This window comes from Ailuropoda melanoleuca, chromosome 12 (genome assembly GCF_002007445.2).
Source record: "Ailuropoda melanoleuca isolate Jingjing chromosome 12, ASM200744v2, whole genome shotgun sequence".
Taxonomy (NCBI): domain Eukaryota; kingdom Metazoa; phylum Chordata; class Mammalia; order Carnivora; family Ursidae; genus Ailuropoda; species Ailuropoda melanoleuca.
Window position 1 is genome coordinate 72,207,913 of NC_048229.1, and position 16,918 is coordinate 72,224,830.

At 51.7% G+C, this 16,918-nt stretch overlaps 2 protein-coding genes across 10 annotated transcripts in view; both read left to right on the plus strand.

Annotated features, from left to right (window-relative positions):
- Positions 1 to 16,918, plus strand: part of WWOX (WW domain containing oxidoreductase) — a 1,195,262-nt gene that overhangs the window by 360,154 nt on the left and 818,190 nt on the right. The gene's annotated exons all lie outside the window — the stretch shown is intronic.
- Positions 64 to 9,842, plus strand: POP4 (POP4 homolog, ribonuclease P/MRP subunit). Of its 3 annotated transcripts, none has more exons than XM_002913391.4 (7): positions 64 to 303; positions 2,061 to 2,113; positions 4,758 to 4,981; positions 6,394 to 6,471; positions 6,638 to 6,699; positions 8,273 to 8,374; positions 9,321 to 9,842. In XM_002913391.4, exons 1-7 carry the CDS (start codon positions 297 to 299, stop codon positions 9,455 to 9,457), a joined length of 663 nt encoding a protein of 220 aa, XP_002913437.2. In that variant the 5' UTR covers positions 64 to 296; the 3' UTR covers positions 9,458 to 9,842. The 3 variants fall into 3 exon arrangements, with proteins under 3 accessions (XP_002913437.2, XP_019659419.1, XP_019659412.2); XM_019803853.2 differs by lacking the exon at positions 64 to 303 and adding an exon at positions 328 to 516; XM_019803860.2 differs by lacking the exons at positions 64 to 303; positions 6,394 to 6,471 and adding an exon at positions 325 to 516.

Sequence of the window (16,918 nt, forward strand, 5' to 3'; positions counted from 1 at the left end):
CGCGGGTGTGGCAAAGCCGCCTCCCAGGCGCATGCGCCACCGTAGGTGCGCGCGCGTCAATGACGTCACAATGGCGCCATCTGTGAGACCGCGCGCCCGCGACTCCAGCTGAGAGTTGGAGCGTCAGTCTGGAGACTGAGCGTGGCGCGCGAGCTCGGGCACAGGAAGTCTCTTCAGCCCAAACTTTGACGAGAGATGTTCTGATGGCCGAGGGCTGCTGAAGAAAGTGAAGAGAGGTAAAGAGTGAGCGTCGCCCGCGAGAAACGTCATCAGAGCGCACCAGAAGCGGCCCGAGGATGAAGAGTAAGCGGGGTTGAAGGCCTCTAAGCTGTGGAGGGGTGGGATGTCAAGGGTCGGGGACTTGGTGCTGGTAGGTGTACAGGGTCGTAGCGGAGTCCGAATGAAATTGCTAGGGGCATTGCCCCGCCGTACATAAGTGAAACCGAGGCGCAGAGTCTCGGTCGGCCTGGCTCAGTCCCTGAGCTAGAGATGGATGGATGTCGGAGCTGGAGACAGGTAGGGGCCTGCTTAGCGGTGCTAAAGGAGGGCCCAAGGCCTGGGGCCGACTTCGCCACTACCTGGTGACAGTGGTTAAGGCCCTGATCCTCTCGACAACCTGGTTTCCATTCTGTGAGGTTACTGATAGGGGTGCCTGCTCAGCCTGCTGTTCTGGGAAGAATCCTTGTCTGGTGGAAAGCGCTGGGAGCGTGCTGAGGAATGGTATCGTAACCTGGGACTTTGGGAGTTGAGCGGAGAATAGCTATGCCAAGGAAGGGAGCAGGCACCCAGGGCGGGTATAAGCAGGGGAGTGTAGACACCGTTAAAACTGGTTTTTGGACCAGTTCATTTCCACCTCTGCCACTCCTATCTCTGTGATCAAGTTATGTGTCTCAGCATATCTGAGCTTCAGTTTTCTCACGTGCGTTATAGGAATAATATCTACTTTAAAGGATTGTTCAGGAAATACCATGGGATAAAATGTGTAGCTTTTAGCCAGGTACATGACAAGTGTTGAGTGCTCAATAACTGTTAGATGTGTATTGTTCCAGAAAAGACTTTCAAGTCTAGTGGATGCACCTGTGACAGTTGAAGCAAAGTCATTCCTGGGGTTGGTCTTTAGAAACAGGTTTTAATGCCATTCTTGCATTTCAAGGAGAACCAGACTCTGTGTATAATATAATATAATATAATATAATATAATATATAATGTAATATATAAACACTTTGGTTTGCTTGTTCACATGTACTCAAGGAAACACAAAGGAGCTGGGGTGGAATTTGCAGAGTGTCGTGTGAACCACGTTTTCCAGTCTTTTGACCCTTAAACCAGGTCTTTGTGTTACACTTACTGCATTTACACCCATACTCTGTCCCCAAAGCCATGTTTTTCTTCATCAGAAAATTAAGTAAGAAACAGAGGAGTGTGCAAGTTTTTAAGGTTGAAACTACATTGATCAATATATATTTTTTGAGCTTGAAGAAAGACCTATTTTATCAGTATAGGACACCATCTATTATATGATAGACCCTAATTTCATAGATATAAATATGTGAAAAACCTTTTTTTAAATGGCTTGTAGTAAACAAAATGTAATATTTCCAACCATCTGTAACCAGGGAAGCTCTGTCATATAACTTTTATTAAAGATTTATTTATTTAATTGAGAGAGCACGCACTCAGAGGGGAGGGACAGAGAGAGATCTTCAAGCAGACTCCCTGCTCAGCAAGGCGCCAGACACAGGGCTCAATCCCAGGACCCTGAGATCATGACCTGAGCCGAAATCAAGAGTTGGATACTCAACTGCCTGAGCCACCCAGGCGCCCCGAGAAGCACTGTTTGAAAGCACACTCTTGGAACTTCTAGGACGGGTGGCCAGAGGATAGAAAAAGAGGCATCCAAGAGAGCTGAGAAGCCTGTGCTCTTTGTAGCACCCCCATCTTCTCCTATCTCTAAATAAGCACAGTTTGTTTCATTGTTAGGTTGTGGGTCTTAGAGTCATGCCCAACAGGAATTGATCATTTCTTGTTTGTTTGTTTGTTTGTTTGTTTGAATCCCCAGGTGTGGTCTACCAAGCCTTTTCTCAGAAAGAGGCCAAGGAGTTCGATGTTGAGGTACAGTGCATGGCAGGAAGTCTGGGAGCAGTGGAGGTGATGGCAAAGTTGGCTCGATACCCTAGTCCTGCTTTGGATGTCCTTTCCCACGTCTCACTCCTCATCTTTCCAGTAGATGGGTTCAGCTCAGTCACGATCTGCTGTTCTGATGGCCTCTTTCCATATGCCGGCTGCTCTTTCCCTTGTTCGGTTAACTGGGACCTCTTGATCCTGTGTCGTCTCCCACTGTGTAGGGGACACTGGGCTGTGCCCACCTGAAAGCTGCCTTGGCGAGCACTGTCATTTGGCTTTGTCCCTGTGCCCCCTTGCCTCTTGAAGAGGGCAGGCAGTCACATTTCCTCAGGAGAATGTAGGGATCATATCTGGTGCTGCAAACATGCTTTGTCGTGGGCAGAAGCTCCACTGGGGGCTGCTAATGAGCGAGTTCACATGAAATCAAGATTTTAAGAGACTGGTACACCGTTATGTGGTTTCTTCATGAAGAAGGGCCACTTAGGAATTTAAAAGAAGCAACTAGTTGTTCTGTCACAGTAATAATAGTGATGATAATGAATCCTTAGTGAGTATGTAAAGGGGCAAGGCTGACGCTGACTGCCGTCCTTACTGGGAGCTGCCTGGAAGATTGAGTGTATCACATCACACCCCCGCCAGCCCCGCTTCTCCGTAAGGGAGCGGGAGTATTGACACATTAGCTTCACAGGGTTGGCAGCCTGGTTAGCGCAACAGGGGTTCAGGAAATTGCCAGCCAAGAGGCAGGACCTGGGTAGACAGTGCCGCCTGGGCAGTGGCCGACCTAGGACACGGGCAGCTGAATGCGGAGTAGCCCGGTGGAACTCCCAACGTGAGAGGCAGTGACGTTGGAGTTCTCTCAGGAATTACACGCAATTTGGACAGTTCTTTTGCCCCCACGTCCTACGAGTCTGTGCTAAGTCACAGTCAAATGCTGTTCTGCTCTGTGTGGGAGAGAGTGAGCACAGGAGGCTGAGACGCACTGGCACTTCCTTTCCCCAGGCTCTGCGGGAGCAGACCTAGCAAGTAGCCGTGACGCGTCCACAGGGCCAAACCCAAGGAAAGAGGATTGCAACATGGGCACCGTGTCAAAATTCCTACCCCGCAAGGCGTGGTCCATCCTGGGGCACCAGGCGGTACCATTTTCCCAAGTGTGAGGAGCATGTCCTTCAAGGCCATCGCTTGGCTCTACTCAGCTTGCCTTCATCTGGTCACAACTGACTAAATGTTGTTGGCATGCATTTCTCAGGCTCTCCTCCCGGCCAAGGAGCAGAGAAAGTCTTTTCTTCCTAATATAAAGGGTTTTGGGAGTTTTATTTTATTTTATTTTTTTTTTAATTTATTTATTCGACAGAGATAGAGACAGCCAGCGAGAGAGGGAACACAAGCAGGGGGAGTGGGAGAGGGAAGAAGCAGGCTCATAGCGGAGGAGCCTGATGTGGGGCTCGATCCCATAACGCCGGGATCACGCCCTGAGCCGAAGGCAGACGCTTAACCGCTGTGCCACGCAGGCGCCCCTCTTTTTTTTTTTTTCAGTTTAGTAATAACATTTTAATGTAAACACTTACACATTAAAACCACTAACAGTAGCATATTCTTCTGCAGTCCATCCACATTCAGCTTCCAAAAAGATATTAATACCTTTCTGAAGAAGCAGCTTGACTATATCTGTACATTCATAAGTTACAGCAAGCATGAGGGCTGTTCTAAAATGACAGAGAGATAACTTCACCCTTAGGAACTTAAGAGTTATTTAAACTGCTAATTTGATATACTTTATCAGGTTAATATCTTGCCTGCCAGTACAGAATTAACCATTAACCTTTTCAAGAGTTCACCTTTGTAAATTACCTCCATGGTGAAAATGAAAGGACAAAAAGGAGCCTCTTTTCCCACTCGGGTAGGGTAGAAGTTGCTATTTTAAAGTCCTTGGANTAGCAAGCATGAGGGCTGTTCTCTTATATATATCAACTGCATGTATGTTTGCTCCTCTTTCCAATAAAAACTGCACTATTTGCTGTTTGTTTCCAGCTACAGCAACTAAAAATGGTGTGAGGTCTTCCTGGTTTCTTCCTTCAATATCTACATGGTATGAGAGCAGCTTCTCTACTATTGAGACGTTCTGACCAACAGCAGCATAGGAGAGCAGTATTGCCATTACGGTCCATACAGTTAGGATCAGCACCATGTTCTAAAAGGATGGTTACACAGCTCTCCTCTTGGCACTGCACGGCCTTCATTCGCGGGGTCCTAGCTTCTTTATCATAGAGATTAAGCTGGCAATTCCTGTCTGCTAGAAAACTCACCACATCTGGATGGCCAGTGGCACAGGCCAAATGGAGAGCAGGCCTGTGCATTTAAAAAAAATCCTCCTCAAAAGTTATAACCTCAGCGAAATAGAGTAGGAAGTTGAATGTGGACGTGGCTGTTCTGTCTGGCAGTCACGAATTGGTGTTTGAAGGTGACTTTCACATCTGGACAGCTGTGGGCAGCTGACATTCAGCAGTGGGAGGCTGTGTGAGGCTCAGTCGGGAGACAGATGGGTTAGTGAAGGCATCCCCTCTGCGGTGTGTGGGGAGGTCTGGGACGGTCCCCACCAGAACAGTGGGCCCTATGACACCTCGTCCCCATGCAGCTTCCGGGAGCCCAGCAGGCTGAGGCCTTCGTGAGGGCCTTCCTGAAGCGCAGCACGCCCCGCATGAGCCAGCAAGCCCGCGAGCACCAGCTGCAGCGCAAGGCTGTGGTCCTGGAGTACTCCACTCGCCGGAAGCAAAAAGAGAAGAAAAAAAAATCCAAAGGCCTCTCTGCCAGGCAGAGGAGGGAGCTGCGCCTCTTTGACATTAAGCCGGAGCAGCAGAGGTAAGCCGAGCCTTTCCTGCCGTTCTCCCTAAGGTGGCTTCATCTTCCTGGAATGGGTGCAGATTTGGGAAGCCCAGCGGCAGAGGGGGCAGCCCCTTTTCCCTGAAGCTAAGGGAGCGTCTCCCACTTCTGCCACAAGGGGGCAGCCTTCCTTTACCAATTCAGACTAGGTTTGCACGTGGCTTTTAAAGCAGGGCACCCTGAGGCTCTTGCTGTTTCACTGTCTGGCTTGTGTCCTGAACTAATGAGACCCGTACCACAAGTGAGTCTGTTACCCATGGCAACAGGCTGTTTGTCTCTCAGCTTTCTAGAGAAAGAGGAACTGGTATATCTTAATATATGCTCTTTATAGCTTTGAATAGCACTAGACAGAATCATCCACAGGAGTTTTATTGCCAAAGAGCGTGCTGCCCACGTTTCAGAAGTTTCTGAAAGGGACGCATCACTCCGTGGGAGGACGTGTTCCTCCCTCCAGCGGACACTGCATCCCTCCTTGGCCACGGTTCTGAATATGCTGATCTTCAGACTGTTTGTAGACTTCCGATCCAAGATCTGCAGCCAGATAGCCTCCCACATCCCACAGGACAAAGTCAGTCACTTTGTCCATGACCCGCTTGCAAAAAGAGCTGGGCGTTGGGTGCAGGAAGGGGCGGCTGGTGCCCAGGTTTCCCTCGCTGGTGTCTGCACCAGTGGAGCCCACTTCGAGTTCGAGCCTGAGGTTCTCCTTGGTCTGACCAGCCGTTTCCTGTAACAGGTTCCCCGTGAGGCAGCAGCCCAGTAATACCCCAAAGGAAAGCCTCTGCGGTCCTCTCACCTGGTCCCTCCCCTTTGTTCCACCACTTGCTCTCTCACCTTCCAGACTGTTCCCGTACATGGGGACATGCATGGCAGCCAGCGGCTCCTGCTCACTCCCCTCACCAGGGTCAGCTCTTATAGCAGGAGACCTCAGAGAGCAGTGGTTCAGCAAGACTGAAGTTTACTGCTCTCATGAAAAGACCAGATGAGCACCACCCCCGGCCCCCCGCCCCAGGCTGGTGCGGCAGGGACTCGGGCAGCGCCGCCCCGGGAGCTCCCTGGCTGCTCCGCCATCTGTGCCTGCTGCCTCATGGTCTGAGGGGCTGCCAGGGCACCAGCCGTCCAGGCTGCATCTAGCCAGCAGGAAGGATGGAGGGCACCCCCTTCCTCCCCCTCCTTAGCCTCAGGAGGGTTCTAGCAGCAGAAACCGAGGTTCAGGAGGCAGAAGCTCTTGACTGTAGTCAGTCGGGTTATCTGCTGTAGAACCAGGATCTGCACCCAGTCCCCAGGGACCCAGGTCGTGGTCCTTGGCACCAGGCCTCTCTCTGTGCTCTGCTGACGTCACAATCCCAAGCTCGTGTCGCCTCACTTTTTACTTCTTTCTAACTTTGCCACAGATACAGTCTTTTTCTCCCTCTGCATGAACTCTGGAAACAGTACATCCGCGACCTGTGCGGGGGTCTCAAGCCAGACACGTGAGTTGCATTTCTGAAGCCTTGCCCCTTGGGGCAGAACCCACGTCTTAACGATCACCGTAAATGCAGCCTTCGGAGCCAGCCGGCTGCAGGAGTTTGTAGACCTGTGTGCTCCCCGCGGAATCTTGATCGTGGCCAACACTGAGGGCTTCTGCTTACCTCCTAGGCAGCCACAGATGATTCAGGCCAAGCTGTTAAAGGCAGATCTGCACGGGGCTCTTGTTTCAGGTAACTCGCCTAGGAGCCCACGGTCACCTGAACGCCCGCGCCGTCTCTCAGTAGCAGCATGGCTCTGTGCTACAGGGCTGGACACACGCCTGGTCACATGGATATTTCCAGATCACTGGCATTGAGGGTGGGAGATGAGTAGCTACCTAAGCCAGTTGTGGCCCCTTTTTGGATACACCCTAAATGGTCTTTGTGTGCCTTTCCACACAGGGACCCCCGCTGCTCTCCCCGGGGGGCACAGCAGCTGCTGGCACGTGCCCCCAGCCCTGAACAGAAAGTCCCTTTCATCCATTTCCCTATAGTTTTCAGTCTCAGCTGTGGACTCCCAGCTCCCAGTGTCCTCTCCAGGGCAGACCTTCCCCTGAACATCTTCATTCATCCAGCTGCCACTGCACACAGCCACCCATATGTCCAATAGGCATCACAACCTTTCCATATCCGAAACAATTCCGCCTCCTCACGTCAGCCCCTGCCCTTGTTCCCCAGCTCCGTTCATGGCACCAGTTTTTACCCTGGTCATTCAGGCCAAAAACCTGTGAGGGATCACGTTTCTTCTTCCCAGTCCATCGGCGTGTGCGAGCCCCCGAATCCAAGCCACCACCATCTCCCCTGGATTCCTGGAGAAGCTGCCTAACCCTCTCCCTGCTGACACATCGCTTCTCCCCAACCGGCCAGCCAGAGGGAAGGTCTTATACCAAACCTCAGGCCACGTTTGTCTTCTGCTTTCTTACTGTGCTCTAGGCCTCTCTGACTCTACTGAGCACCAGGTCTGACCACACGGCCTGCTTTCTGCTTCCAGGCTTGGACCCACCTCGGGACCTTTGGTTTATTTCTTCCCTCTGCCCAGAGTTTTGTGTGTTCACAGGCTGCTTCTCAGTATTCAGGTCCCTACTCAGATGTCACTTCCCCCAAGGGCCTGCCATCACTGAAAGTGACCTTCCTCCCTGTGCCTTGTGTTTTTTCTTTGCAACAGTTACCACTATCAGAAAATGCGGTCATCTGATTTGGTACACATTCCCCTCCTACCATTAGAACATCAGCTCCTTGAGAGCAGAACCTGGAACAGTCTTGTTCACTCCCGTGCCCGGCACCGACCTCGGACAGTGCCAGGCACGTAGCAGGTGCTCAAATGTCTACAGGACACACGGGGGCATGGGTCAGGAGAGCTGAGGGGCTGGCCCCACTCGCTGCTCCACAGCCTGTAGAAAGATTCCATTCTGGCCAGAGTATGGGAGGTCATGGGAAGGCCGTGGTGGACAGGTGTTCCTTCAGAGCCCATCCGTGAGACTTGGCCCTGTGCCAGCAACCTGTGGGTCTTGGTGGTGCTGGACATACACGTGACCTCTTGGCTCTGTAGTCCTTCCCAAGACTCCCGTGGCTGCAGGCCCTCCAAAGGACACCTTGCCAGAGCAGCCCGGAGGCTATAAAGCCACAGGCAGGGGATTGGGACCTTGAGTTCTCATCCAGTTTGGTCCCTGTCCAGCTGAGCCCCTCCCCCCCGCCCCCACCTAGCTAGCTGTGCTGCCCCCAGCACCACCAAGGCTGAAGCCTTGAATGCCCTTTTCCTTTGCAGTCACGAAATCCAAATGCCCCTCCTATGTGGGTGTTACAGGAATCCTTCTACAGGAAACAAAGCACGTCTTCAAAGTCCTCACAAAAGAAGACCGCCTGAAAGGTAAGTCACTGTGTGTCAGGGTGTTGTGGCCTGCACCCGGCTCCGTCAGCCCTCTCCTCGTGGCTTCAGCGGCTCAGTTTGGTCTCTCACATCAGCAGACATTGCAGATGCCTGCTGACCATACGTCCCACGCCTGCTGGGGGCACCCCCTGTCCCCACGGCTCTCCCAAAGGCAGCTCGGAGCCCAGCCAGCAGCCACAGCCAGATACGACAGGAGGAAGGCCTGCATGGCTACGCTTACAGATACTTGGGTCTGTTTCCATGCCTGAGGCCCTCGCCTGCCCCAAAGCCGCTGCCCCCCCGAGGAGTGGACAGGACAGACAAGGGAGCTAGGGTAGTGCCTGTCCCTGGAGTTCCAGGATCTTGCCCTTTCTGCTGACCCTTGGGGTTCCAGGAAAGCAAGTGCAGGCTCACCCGCTGGGTGGGCCAGAGCTCACTGTTCTCGCAGAGACGAGCGTCCGCAGCCGGGCTGTCGAGATTTCCACACCTCTTGCCCGCCAATCCGAGATGGCAAAACCACAGTGGGAGGTTTTTGTTCCTTTGGTTTTGGAGCTTGGTTTTTCTTGCTGCTTCCTTCCGTTTCCTTGTATGTTCTTGTCTCATTTTAACCTCAGAAAGAGGCGTCTAGGTGTCCTCACTGAGCGTAAAGCCACGAGTCTGTCTGAAAATTATATGGGGAGACCTGTTTCTAGCACTTCTTCTGGGAGTTTGGCTTAGAGCCTTTGACCCTGAAAATTAGGTGTTGAGTTATATTTAAAATCTGAATAAATCGGTCATATGGCCGAATAACACCATGTAATCCCGGTGCTGCTAAGCTTTGTGGATCCCCGTTTCTTACTAGCTTATGTTCTGATATAGATATTTTAGGGATAGTATTATGCATCAGTGTGAACTTAAGGATTTTTTCCTTGTCCTTTTTCTCCTGGGTTTTTTGTTTGTTTTTCAGTTATCCCCAAGCTAAACTGTGTGTTCACAGTGGAAATTGATGGCTTCATTTCCTACATTTATGGAAGCAAATTCCAGCTTCGGTCAAGTGAGCGATCCGCCAAGAAGTTCAAGGCCAAGGGAACCGTTGACCTGTGAGCTGTTTGCTGCGGAAGGGACTGTTTTCACCCCAAGCACCGGGAACACCTGAGTGCCCACCTGTCAGTGAACAGATGGCCGGGTCGGTTCTGGTTCTAGACACCCCCCCCAGCCTGTTAACACCAAAGTTAAGAACAGTTCATCATCCGGGAAGAAACACACTGTACTGAGCAAAGAAGGCCGGGAACGGAGGGCTGTATGTTTCTAGATGACGACGGGCGTGTTCTGCTCCGTGAGAGGAAACCCTGGCAGGATCCGCACAGGTTGCCCTGACTGGTGCCATTGTGAGGTTTTTACTTCTTTTTTATCCTTTTCTGTGTCTGCTGAATGTTCTGTGATGAATCCCTGGCTTATATAATAATAAAACACAAGTGTCAGCATAAAAGGCTCCTGGCGAAGGCCCAAGCCCTGCGGCGCAGCCAGGCCCGAAGGGAAGTGGCCCAAGGCTGAGCCTGTCGGGGGCCCTGTAGACAGAGCTTCCCGAGGGCAGGGGCTTGGCGCATCTGACGTTGTTGTTTTACATCACGCCCCCTGTGGAACTCTGGGACCGAACGGCGGTCTCCTGTGCTGTCACAGGAAAGTGCGGAGTGAGCGTTGAGGTCGCAGAGGGGCTTTGGGCTCATGGGCTCTGGAATGAGCATTGGGACGGGCCCGGAGGCAGCCTGCCGGGTCAGGTGCTGCTCCCCATGGGCATTCGGTACACGGAGCTTGGACGACAGAGCCTTCTCAATCCCATGGCTCTTGGGCTCCAGGGCAGGTTGGCTGCAGGGAATGAGACTGCAGCTCTTCCTGAGCGCTCACGTCCTAGGAGAGCCCGAGTCCGCAGCAGTGGCAGCTCGGCCGGGCCCTACTGCCCGCTGCCGCCGGAAGCCTTGGCTCTTGGGTCTGACTCGGCCCGCGTGGCGTGTGCCTACCAGCCACGAGGGGAGGGGCTCGCAGGCAGCCCCGAGTGGGGACGGGGCACGGGCCAGCTTCCAGCGTGTGCTGGTCGGAAAGCCACATGGCTCAGAGGGACCGACAGCCCCGTTCCTTTGAGAAGTCAGCATCTGCCGACCAAGCAGGTGAGGCAGAAACGCTGCTGGGAGCAAACCAGCAGCAAATCCGTGAGCTTTTTCTTTTGCTGCAGGAGAAGCAGCGCCGGATGCTGGGCTCTGTCTGTGTGTCCTGCTGGCCAGCCTGGAGGAGAAGAGCCCTGGGCCAGGAATGTAAACTCTGACTCTGACGGGGGCGCAGGAAGGCCGCGCCCGGTGCCACTGCGCCTCCCAGAGGCTGGGGCTGCGCCAGCGTCCCACCATGTGGGCTCCGTGGCTGGTCAGGCTGGTCCAGGGGCGGCTCGGACGCGTTCCTGCTGCCGCCATCACAGCCTGTGCTGTAGGTGTCAGGTCCCAGCCCCGCCGGGGACAGGGCAGCTGGCCCGGCCACTGGGCCCTGTGCTCTGACAGCCTGGTTTTGCCACAGCAGACTCAGCCTCAGTGCTCACTCGCCCAGGGCCTCACCACCTCTCATGCCCGCGTGGAGGAGCTCTCTATCATTCGTGCAAGGAGGTGCCAGGGATGGGCACTGTAGCAGGCTTACACCCGTGGGCAATGGAAAACCAGCTAGACACATTCTGGGCCCCTGCATGTAGGGTTCGGAAGGAGCAGGGCCACCCCTCCTGGCCTGGCAAGCAGGAGGAGAGCAGGACCCAGGGGCAATATTCGTGGGATTCTGTTCCTCAGACTCGTGTACGTGGGCACCTGGAAATCGGGCTGGGACAGACATCCCCAAAGTTACCAGCATCAAGATGATGGGCAGGGAGAACTCTCCTTGTCTATGACATTTATGGTCTTGCCTGGAGAATGTCTTTATAAATAATTTAATCCACTCGCCACAGCTGACTTCCAGCTGGGGCCACTCGCTTCTTTTATCGCTTATATCCTGGGAGTCCAGAAAGAGCCCTGAGGTCCAGGTCACCCCACCGTGGAGTCTTAGGCCCCAGATGCATGGAGGAGGGTTTTGGTGAGAGGGGTCGGGAAGAGGTCCAGCCAGCCATGGCACAGGCACAGATGTGCCCTGGAGGTTGGGCCCCTATTTTTCTCTCACCTGGGTCATGTTCCAGCCCCTGAATAGAGCACCCTCCCCCACCAAAGGGCAGAAAAGTTGACACATATAGCTTGGTTTGGGAAAGGGGGTCTACCTGTCCTGGTTTCTGAGCTCCCACAGTTATAACCATATAGGGCACTGCTCCAGAACATTCTGACTGTACTCTACAGAGACTGGGATGGCCAACCTGGGTAGAACTTGGCCTGCTCAGGGTAACTGCCCTGAGGAAGTGCCCAGCCTGATCCCGAAGGAATATTTGGAGGCTATCAAACATGTCAACGCAAGTTCTGATGACTTTTGACACCTTTCCTTCCCAGCTACAGGAAAGGTGGTGTGGATGTTTGAATCAAGAATGCCTCATCGTCGGATTTCCCCTGGCTAATATCTAGTTTAATCTAGTTGCATAAAACACTGGGAAAGGAGCTCGTCTGACAGACCCTTAAGCAGAGCTACCAATTAATCAGCACTTCTGTGTGTCCACACCACTGTAAATGGCCTCATGGCCCCAGAGATCTGCCCGCTCGTGGAGTGTCAGCTGAATTATCAACAAAATATTCTAAAAATTCCATATATGTTCAGTAAGCTGTTGCTTATGTCACTGGTTGGTTGGTTTGTTTCTGGAAATGGTTGCACAGTCCAGACCCCCTTGTGCTGTGCTAACACAGCAGCTGTGGGCGCCCCAAACTGCTCCTTCGGGGAGACGTGTGCTCTCGTATTCCCAACACTCGAGGATCGCGAATCGTGGCTGCTTACCTGGAGGGACCTTAGGTTTCTATTTGACGAATGAAGACACGCATCAGTGACGTGGCGATGAGTTCACTGATCCAGCCACAAATAAGAATGGAGAGATGGCCTGAAACAGGCCTATCCCAACGTCCAGTTAGAATGGAGAGGGGCGTGGGTGGGTGTAAGGGGTGAGTGTATGGGAGTGTGTGTGTGTGTGCGCGTCTGCGTGTGTATGTGTGGAAGGGCCAGTGGGAGTTTGGTGTCTCTGAGTTGTGTGTGTAAGGGGGTCATTGTTGGGGGTTGATGCGTGTACACGTGGTCACTATGACTCACCCCAGGTCGCCATGTCACCATGCAAAGGGTGGCTTACACAACAGACATTTCTGTCCTCACAGTTCTGGAGGCTGGAAGTCTGCGATCAGGCACGTGGTCGCTCCTCAGTGCACACACGTCCCTGATGTGTCCGTCTCTGTGACTTAATCTCATCTTCTTCTAAGGACACCAGTCAGACTGGATTAGGGCCCCCAGTGGCCTCAGTGTAACCTAATCATCTCTTTACGAAAGGCCCTGTCTCCACACACAGTCACTTCAGGGCAAATGGATGGAAGTACCGTAGGTCCAGTCAGGCCTTCAGGGTTCTAAATCAGGACCTGGACCTAAGGGCCTCTTACAGAATGTGTTTAGTTAGGAACCAGATCAGCAAACTCCCTCCTAACATATTGGATGGTATTTATCCAAATAGGCCTCCTCCGAATAAACCCAGGTTGCTGGAGGAAACACAGGCCATCCCCGTCAAAGGGGACACTGAGTCTCTATCTCACTGTTCCTCCTAATAGATGTGGGGACTTCTCCCTCATTTCCCAGGTTAATGGGAATAACGAGCCAACCGTGGTTCATCTCCCTCGGGACGGGGACATCAAGGAATATTCCCAGGCAGCTGCCGAAACTCCCTTTGTTTCAGGGACATTCCTTGTCTTCTCTGGACTGACATGGATTCATAATTCCACTTGTTGGCGGGAAACTAAAAACCCCAAACCTGCGTCTGCCCCTCTGGCAGAGCTGACATACTTGAGACTGGGAGACCTCTTTCGCTGCCCTCCGGACTTATATCCACCTCCAGCCTTCCATGGGACACCTCACCTCTTCTGCCTGCCCCTCCCCCGCTTCCTTTTTCTGCACCCCCTTGGGTGCAGACTTACCTGGTGACTATACAAACCTCAGTGCCTCTGGCACCACTGACACTTCCCCCTCCCCTTGCTGTCAAGGAGCTCAAAGCACCCCCAGACTTCACACTGCTCACTTGGGTTTCCCCACGTGTCCCAGGTAAAAATTGACCATGGGGAACAAATCGGTTATCTTTTAAGTGGACCTAGATGAAACATGTGGCATGTAAACTAATTTAAGTTCATTGGTTTAATTAAGATAGACCTATTAAATATGGAACATTTATTCTACCGAGGTTTGCTGAAGGTCAAATAAGGCCGTGTTATCTCTTGCAATGTGTCAATAATGAGTAATTTTATCTGTCTCAGAGTTTTCATGGGTCATTGCTAGGCTAGCTTTCAAGGTCTTTGGTAACCTGAAACTTTAAAGTTTTGATTGGATGATCAGTGGGACTGAATTCACTGGACATCTAGGTCTTTCCCAAATAGAATGGAGTGCTAAAGCATTGATTACTGAAAGGAGGTTTGTGCTTTTGGCTGATTATTACAGAGAAACTAAGGATATTTAAGTCTTGGAAAACATGATCTGGGCTTGATTGATTCATTAGTTTGCCATCTAAAGCGTTCTGGTGTAACAGTTCACAATTGGTTCCTACTTAGTTTCACTGGAGACTAAGGTTTCTAAGAGTTAAAATTCTGCTAAATGTAATAAGGGAAGCAACTCTGTAGGTGTTAAGAAAGATGGAAGGAATGGAAATACATTTTTGTTGAAGGAAAAAAAAGTAATTTTGTCCTAAAATGACACTGGCTGTTCAGAGAGAAATGGCTTGGGAACAAAATCTGAATGCAAGGCAAGTGGTAGAAGGTTACATGAAGGGAAATGTTTGGGAAGGAACGTTACATGCCATCAGGATGGACTAAAGTTGAAATGAATGGATTTTAAAAGTACACTGGTATAAGTTTAAAATTCTGCTTTTCTCTCTGTTCAAAAGTCAAGTTTCGGGGCGCCTGGGTGGCACAGCGGTTAAGCGTCTGCCTTCGGCTCAGGGCGTGATCCCGGTGTTATGGGATCGGGCCCCACATCAGGCTCCTCTGCTATGAGCCTGCTTCTTCCTCTCCCACTCCCCCTGCTTGTGTTCCCTCTCTCGCTGGCTGTCTCTATCTCTGTCAAATAAATAAATAAAAATCTTTAAAAAAAAAAAAAAAGTCAAGTTTCATGGATTATTGCTGTTGAGGAGAAAAATGTAAACAAAAGTTTTTTTTCTCGATCTGCTGAGAGCCCGCGAGGAGACACACGACGGCCGCCTAAAGCAGCTAAGCAGACACCAAGCACACGGAGCGCTGGCGAGCACTGGAGCTGCTGGAAGTCCCGCGTGTCGCCGGACAGCAGGTGCATGCCACAGCCACCATGCAGAGCAGGCGGACCGCGTCCCGTCAGGGCACACACACACTTAGCATGTGACCCAGCAAGCACTCCTAGGTACGGACCCTCGTGTGCACACGAAGCTGTACATGAATGCTCGAGGCAGCTTTACGTATACGAGCCAAATCCTAGAACAGCCCAAACATGGTTCTGCGGGGGGACGGATGAGGGAGCTCGGGAGTGCCCCCACGACGGAGGACTCCCCAGCCACGAGAACACAGGAGCGGACACGTGGCATCCTGGGTGGGTCTCATGGGTTATCACACTAAGTGACAGAAACCAGTCTTACTGGTTACGTGCTGTATGGTGCCATTGACCTGACATCCTCTAAGTGACAGCGAGGAGGACGGAGGAGAGGCTGCCAGGATTCAGGTTAGGAGGGCGTGACTAGAAGCAGCGGAACAGAAGGCAGTGTTGGGGGCGATGGAACAGGTCACATCAACAGTAGTGATGGTTACGACAATCTATACAAGTGATAAAGTTTCACAGAGCTGGTGCCCGGGGTCCCCAAGGCCACCCACAGGGGTGGTGATTCTCTAGAAGGACTCACGGAGAGGAGGCCCGAGAGCCCTGTTCGGGAAACACTCCCAGATTCTACCTTGGGGCTGGTTCCCTGTCGTAAGCCTGACCAACGGTACAATGGGTTTCAGTGAGTTGTCTCTTCAGCGAATTGTCCAACCTGCAGGTAGTTGTGGGAACCCTCTGAACTCGTAGTGGGTGTCAGAAGGCTTGGGCGGCTTTGCCATCTGGAGGACTGTGCCCTCAGCCTTGAGTTTGCCTAAAAGCAGGTGCTATGGAAAAACTGGTGGCATTCAAACCAGGTCGGCTTTGAGCTGAGCGTACTGTGCCCACGCCAATGCCCTGGTTTGGGTAACTGCGCTAGAAGCAGGGAAGAGGTTTTCATTAGGGGAAGCGGGGGGGAGGAGTCCACACAAGCTCCCAGTACTCGTTGTGCAACCTCTACGTCCATCTAAATTATTTCAAAGCTTTTAAGAAAAAAAGAAAAAGGGGCACCTGAGTGGCTCAGTCAGTGAAGCGTCTGCCTTCGGCTCACGTCATGATCCCAGGGTCCTGGAATCAAGCCCTGGGTTGGGCTCCCTGCACAGTGGATAGCCTGCTTCTCCCTCTCCAGCTCCCCCTGCTTGTGCATGCGCTGTCAAATAAATAAATAAAACCTTAAAAAAAAAAACCAAACATACTCAAAAACTGAGCTACAATCTATCAGGCACACACACTGGGGTGACACAATGTCAGACAAGATGAAATCGAGGCCAAAAGCATTAGGTGAGACAAGGAAGGGAATTTAATGAGACGCAACCACCACTAAGACTCGAACGGGCCTGGGCATGCACCCGCACAGCGTCCAAATTCATACAGCACCATATGGAACACGGAGGAAAGCGGACGGAAAATCCAGTAGCAGCCCAACCGGCCACGTGTAAGGACACGACGGGAAGCTCAATTCTTCAAATCACTATTCAGCAAAATTGAAAATCAACACCACCATTTGTAGGAAAATTCTCCAGCACACCAAAATTATAAAACTCTTGGGTCTAAGTAGAAATTGGAGTAAGAACTGCGAAAATCTAGAAACCAACCATGAACACGCCTATCAGAACCGACGTGGTACCGCCAAAGAAGACAGAGCTCCAAGAAGCAACAGCTCCACTTACGTACGTTACGTACTTTCACTTTTTACTTAGTAATTTGACAACTCAGATTTGAAAAACAGGCTGGAGGAGATACTATAAAAGCGAAATTAACTTAAAAAAAATTGGTATAACATAATGTAGGAAAAGTAACAGCAATTAAGAACCCACAACTACAGATTTCACATATTTCAGTCAATCCTACGTAATTTGAAGACTTAAATAAAATGAAAAATTTACCAGGAAATTTAAAAATCAGGATCGCCTGGGTGGCTCAGTCGGTGAAGTGTCTGCCTTCGGCTCAGGTCATGATCTCGGGATCCTGGGATTGAGCCCCAAGTTGGACTTCCTGCTTGGCAGGGAGCCTTCTTCTCCCTCTGCCTCTCCCCCTCCCCCCAACTCCTACATTTTCTCTACT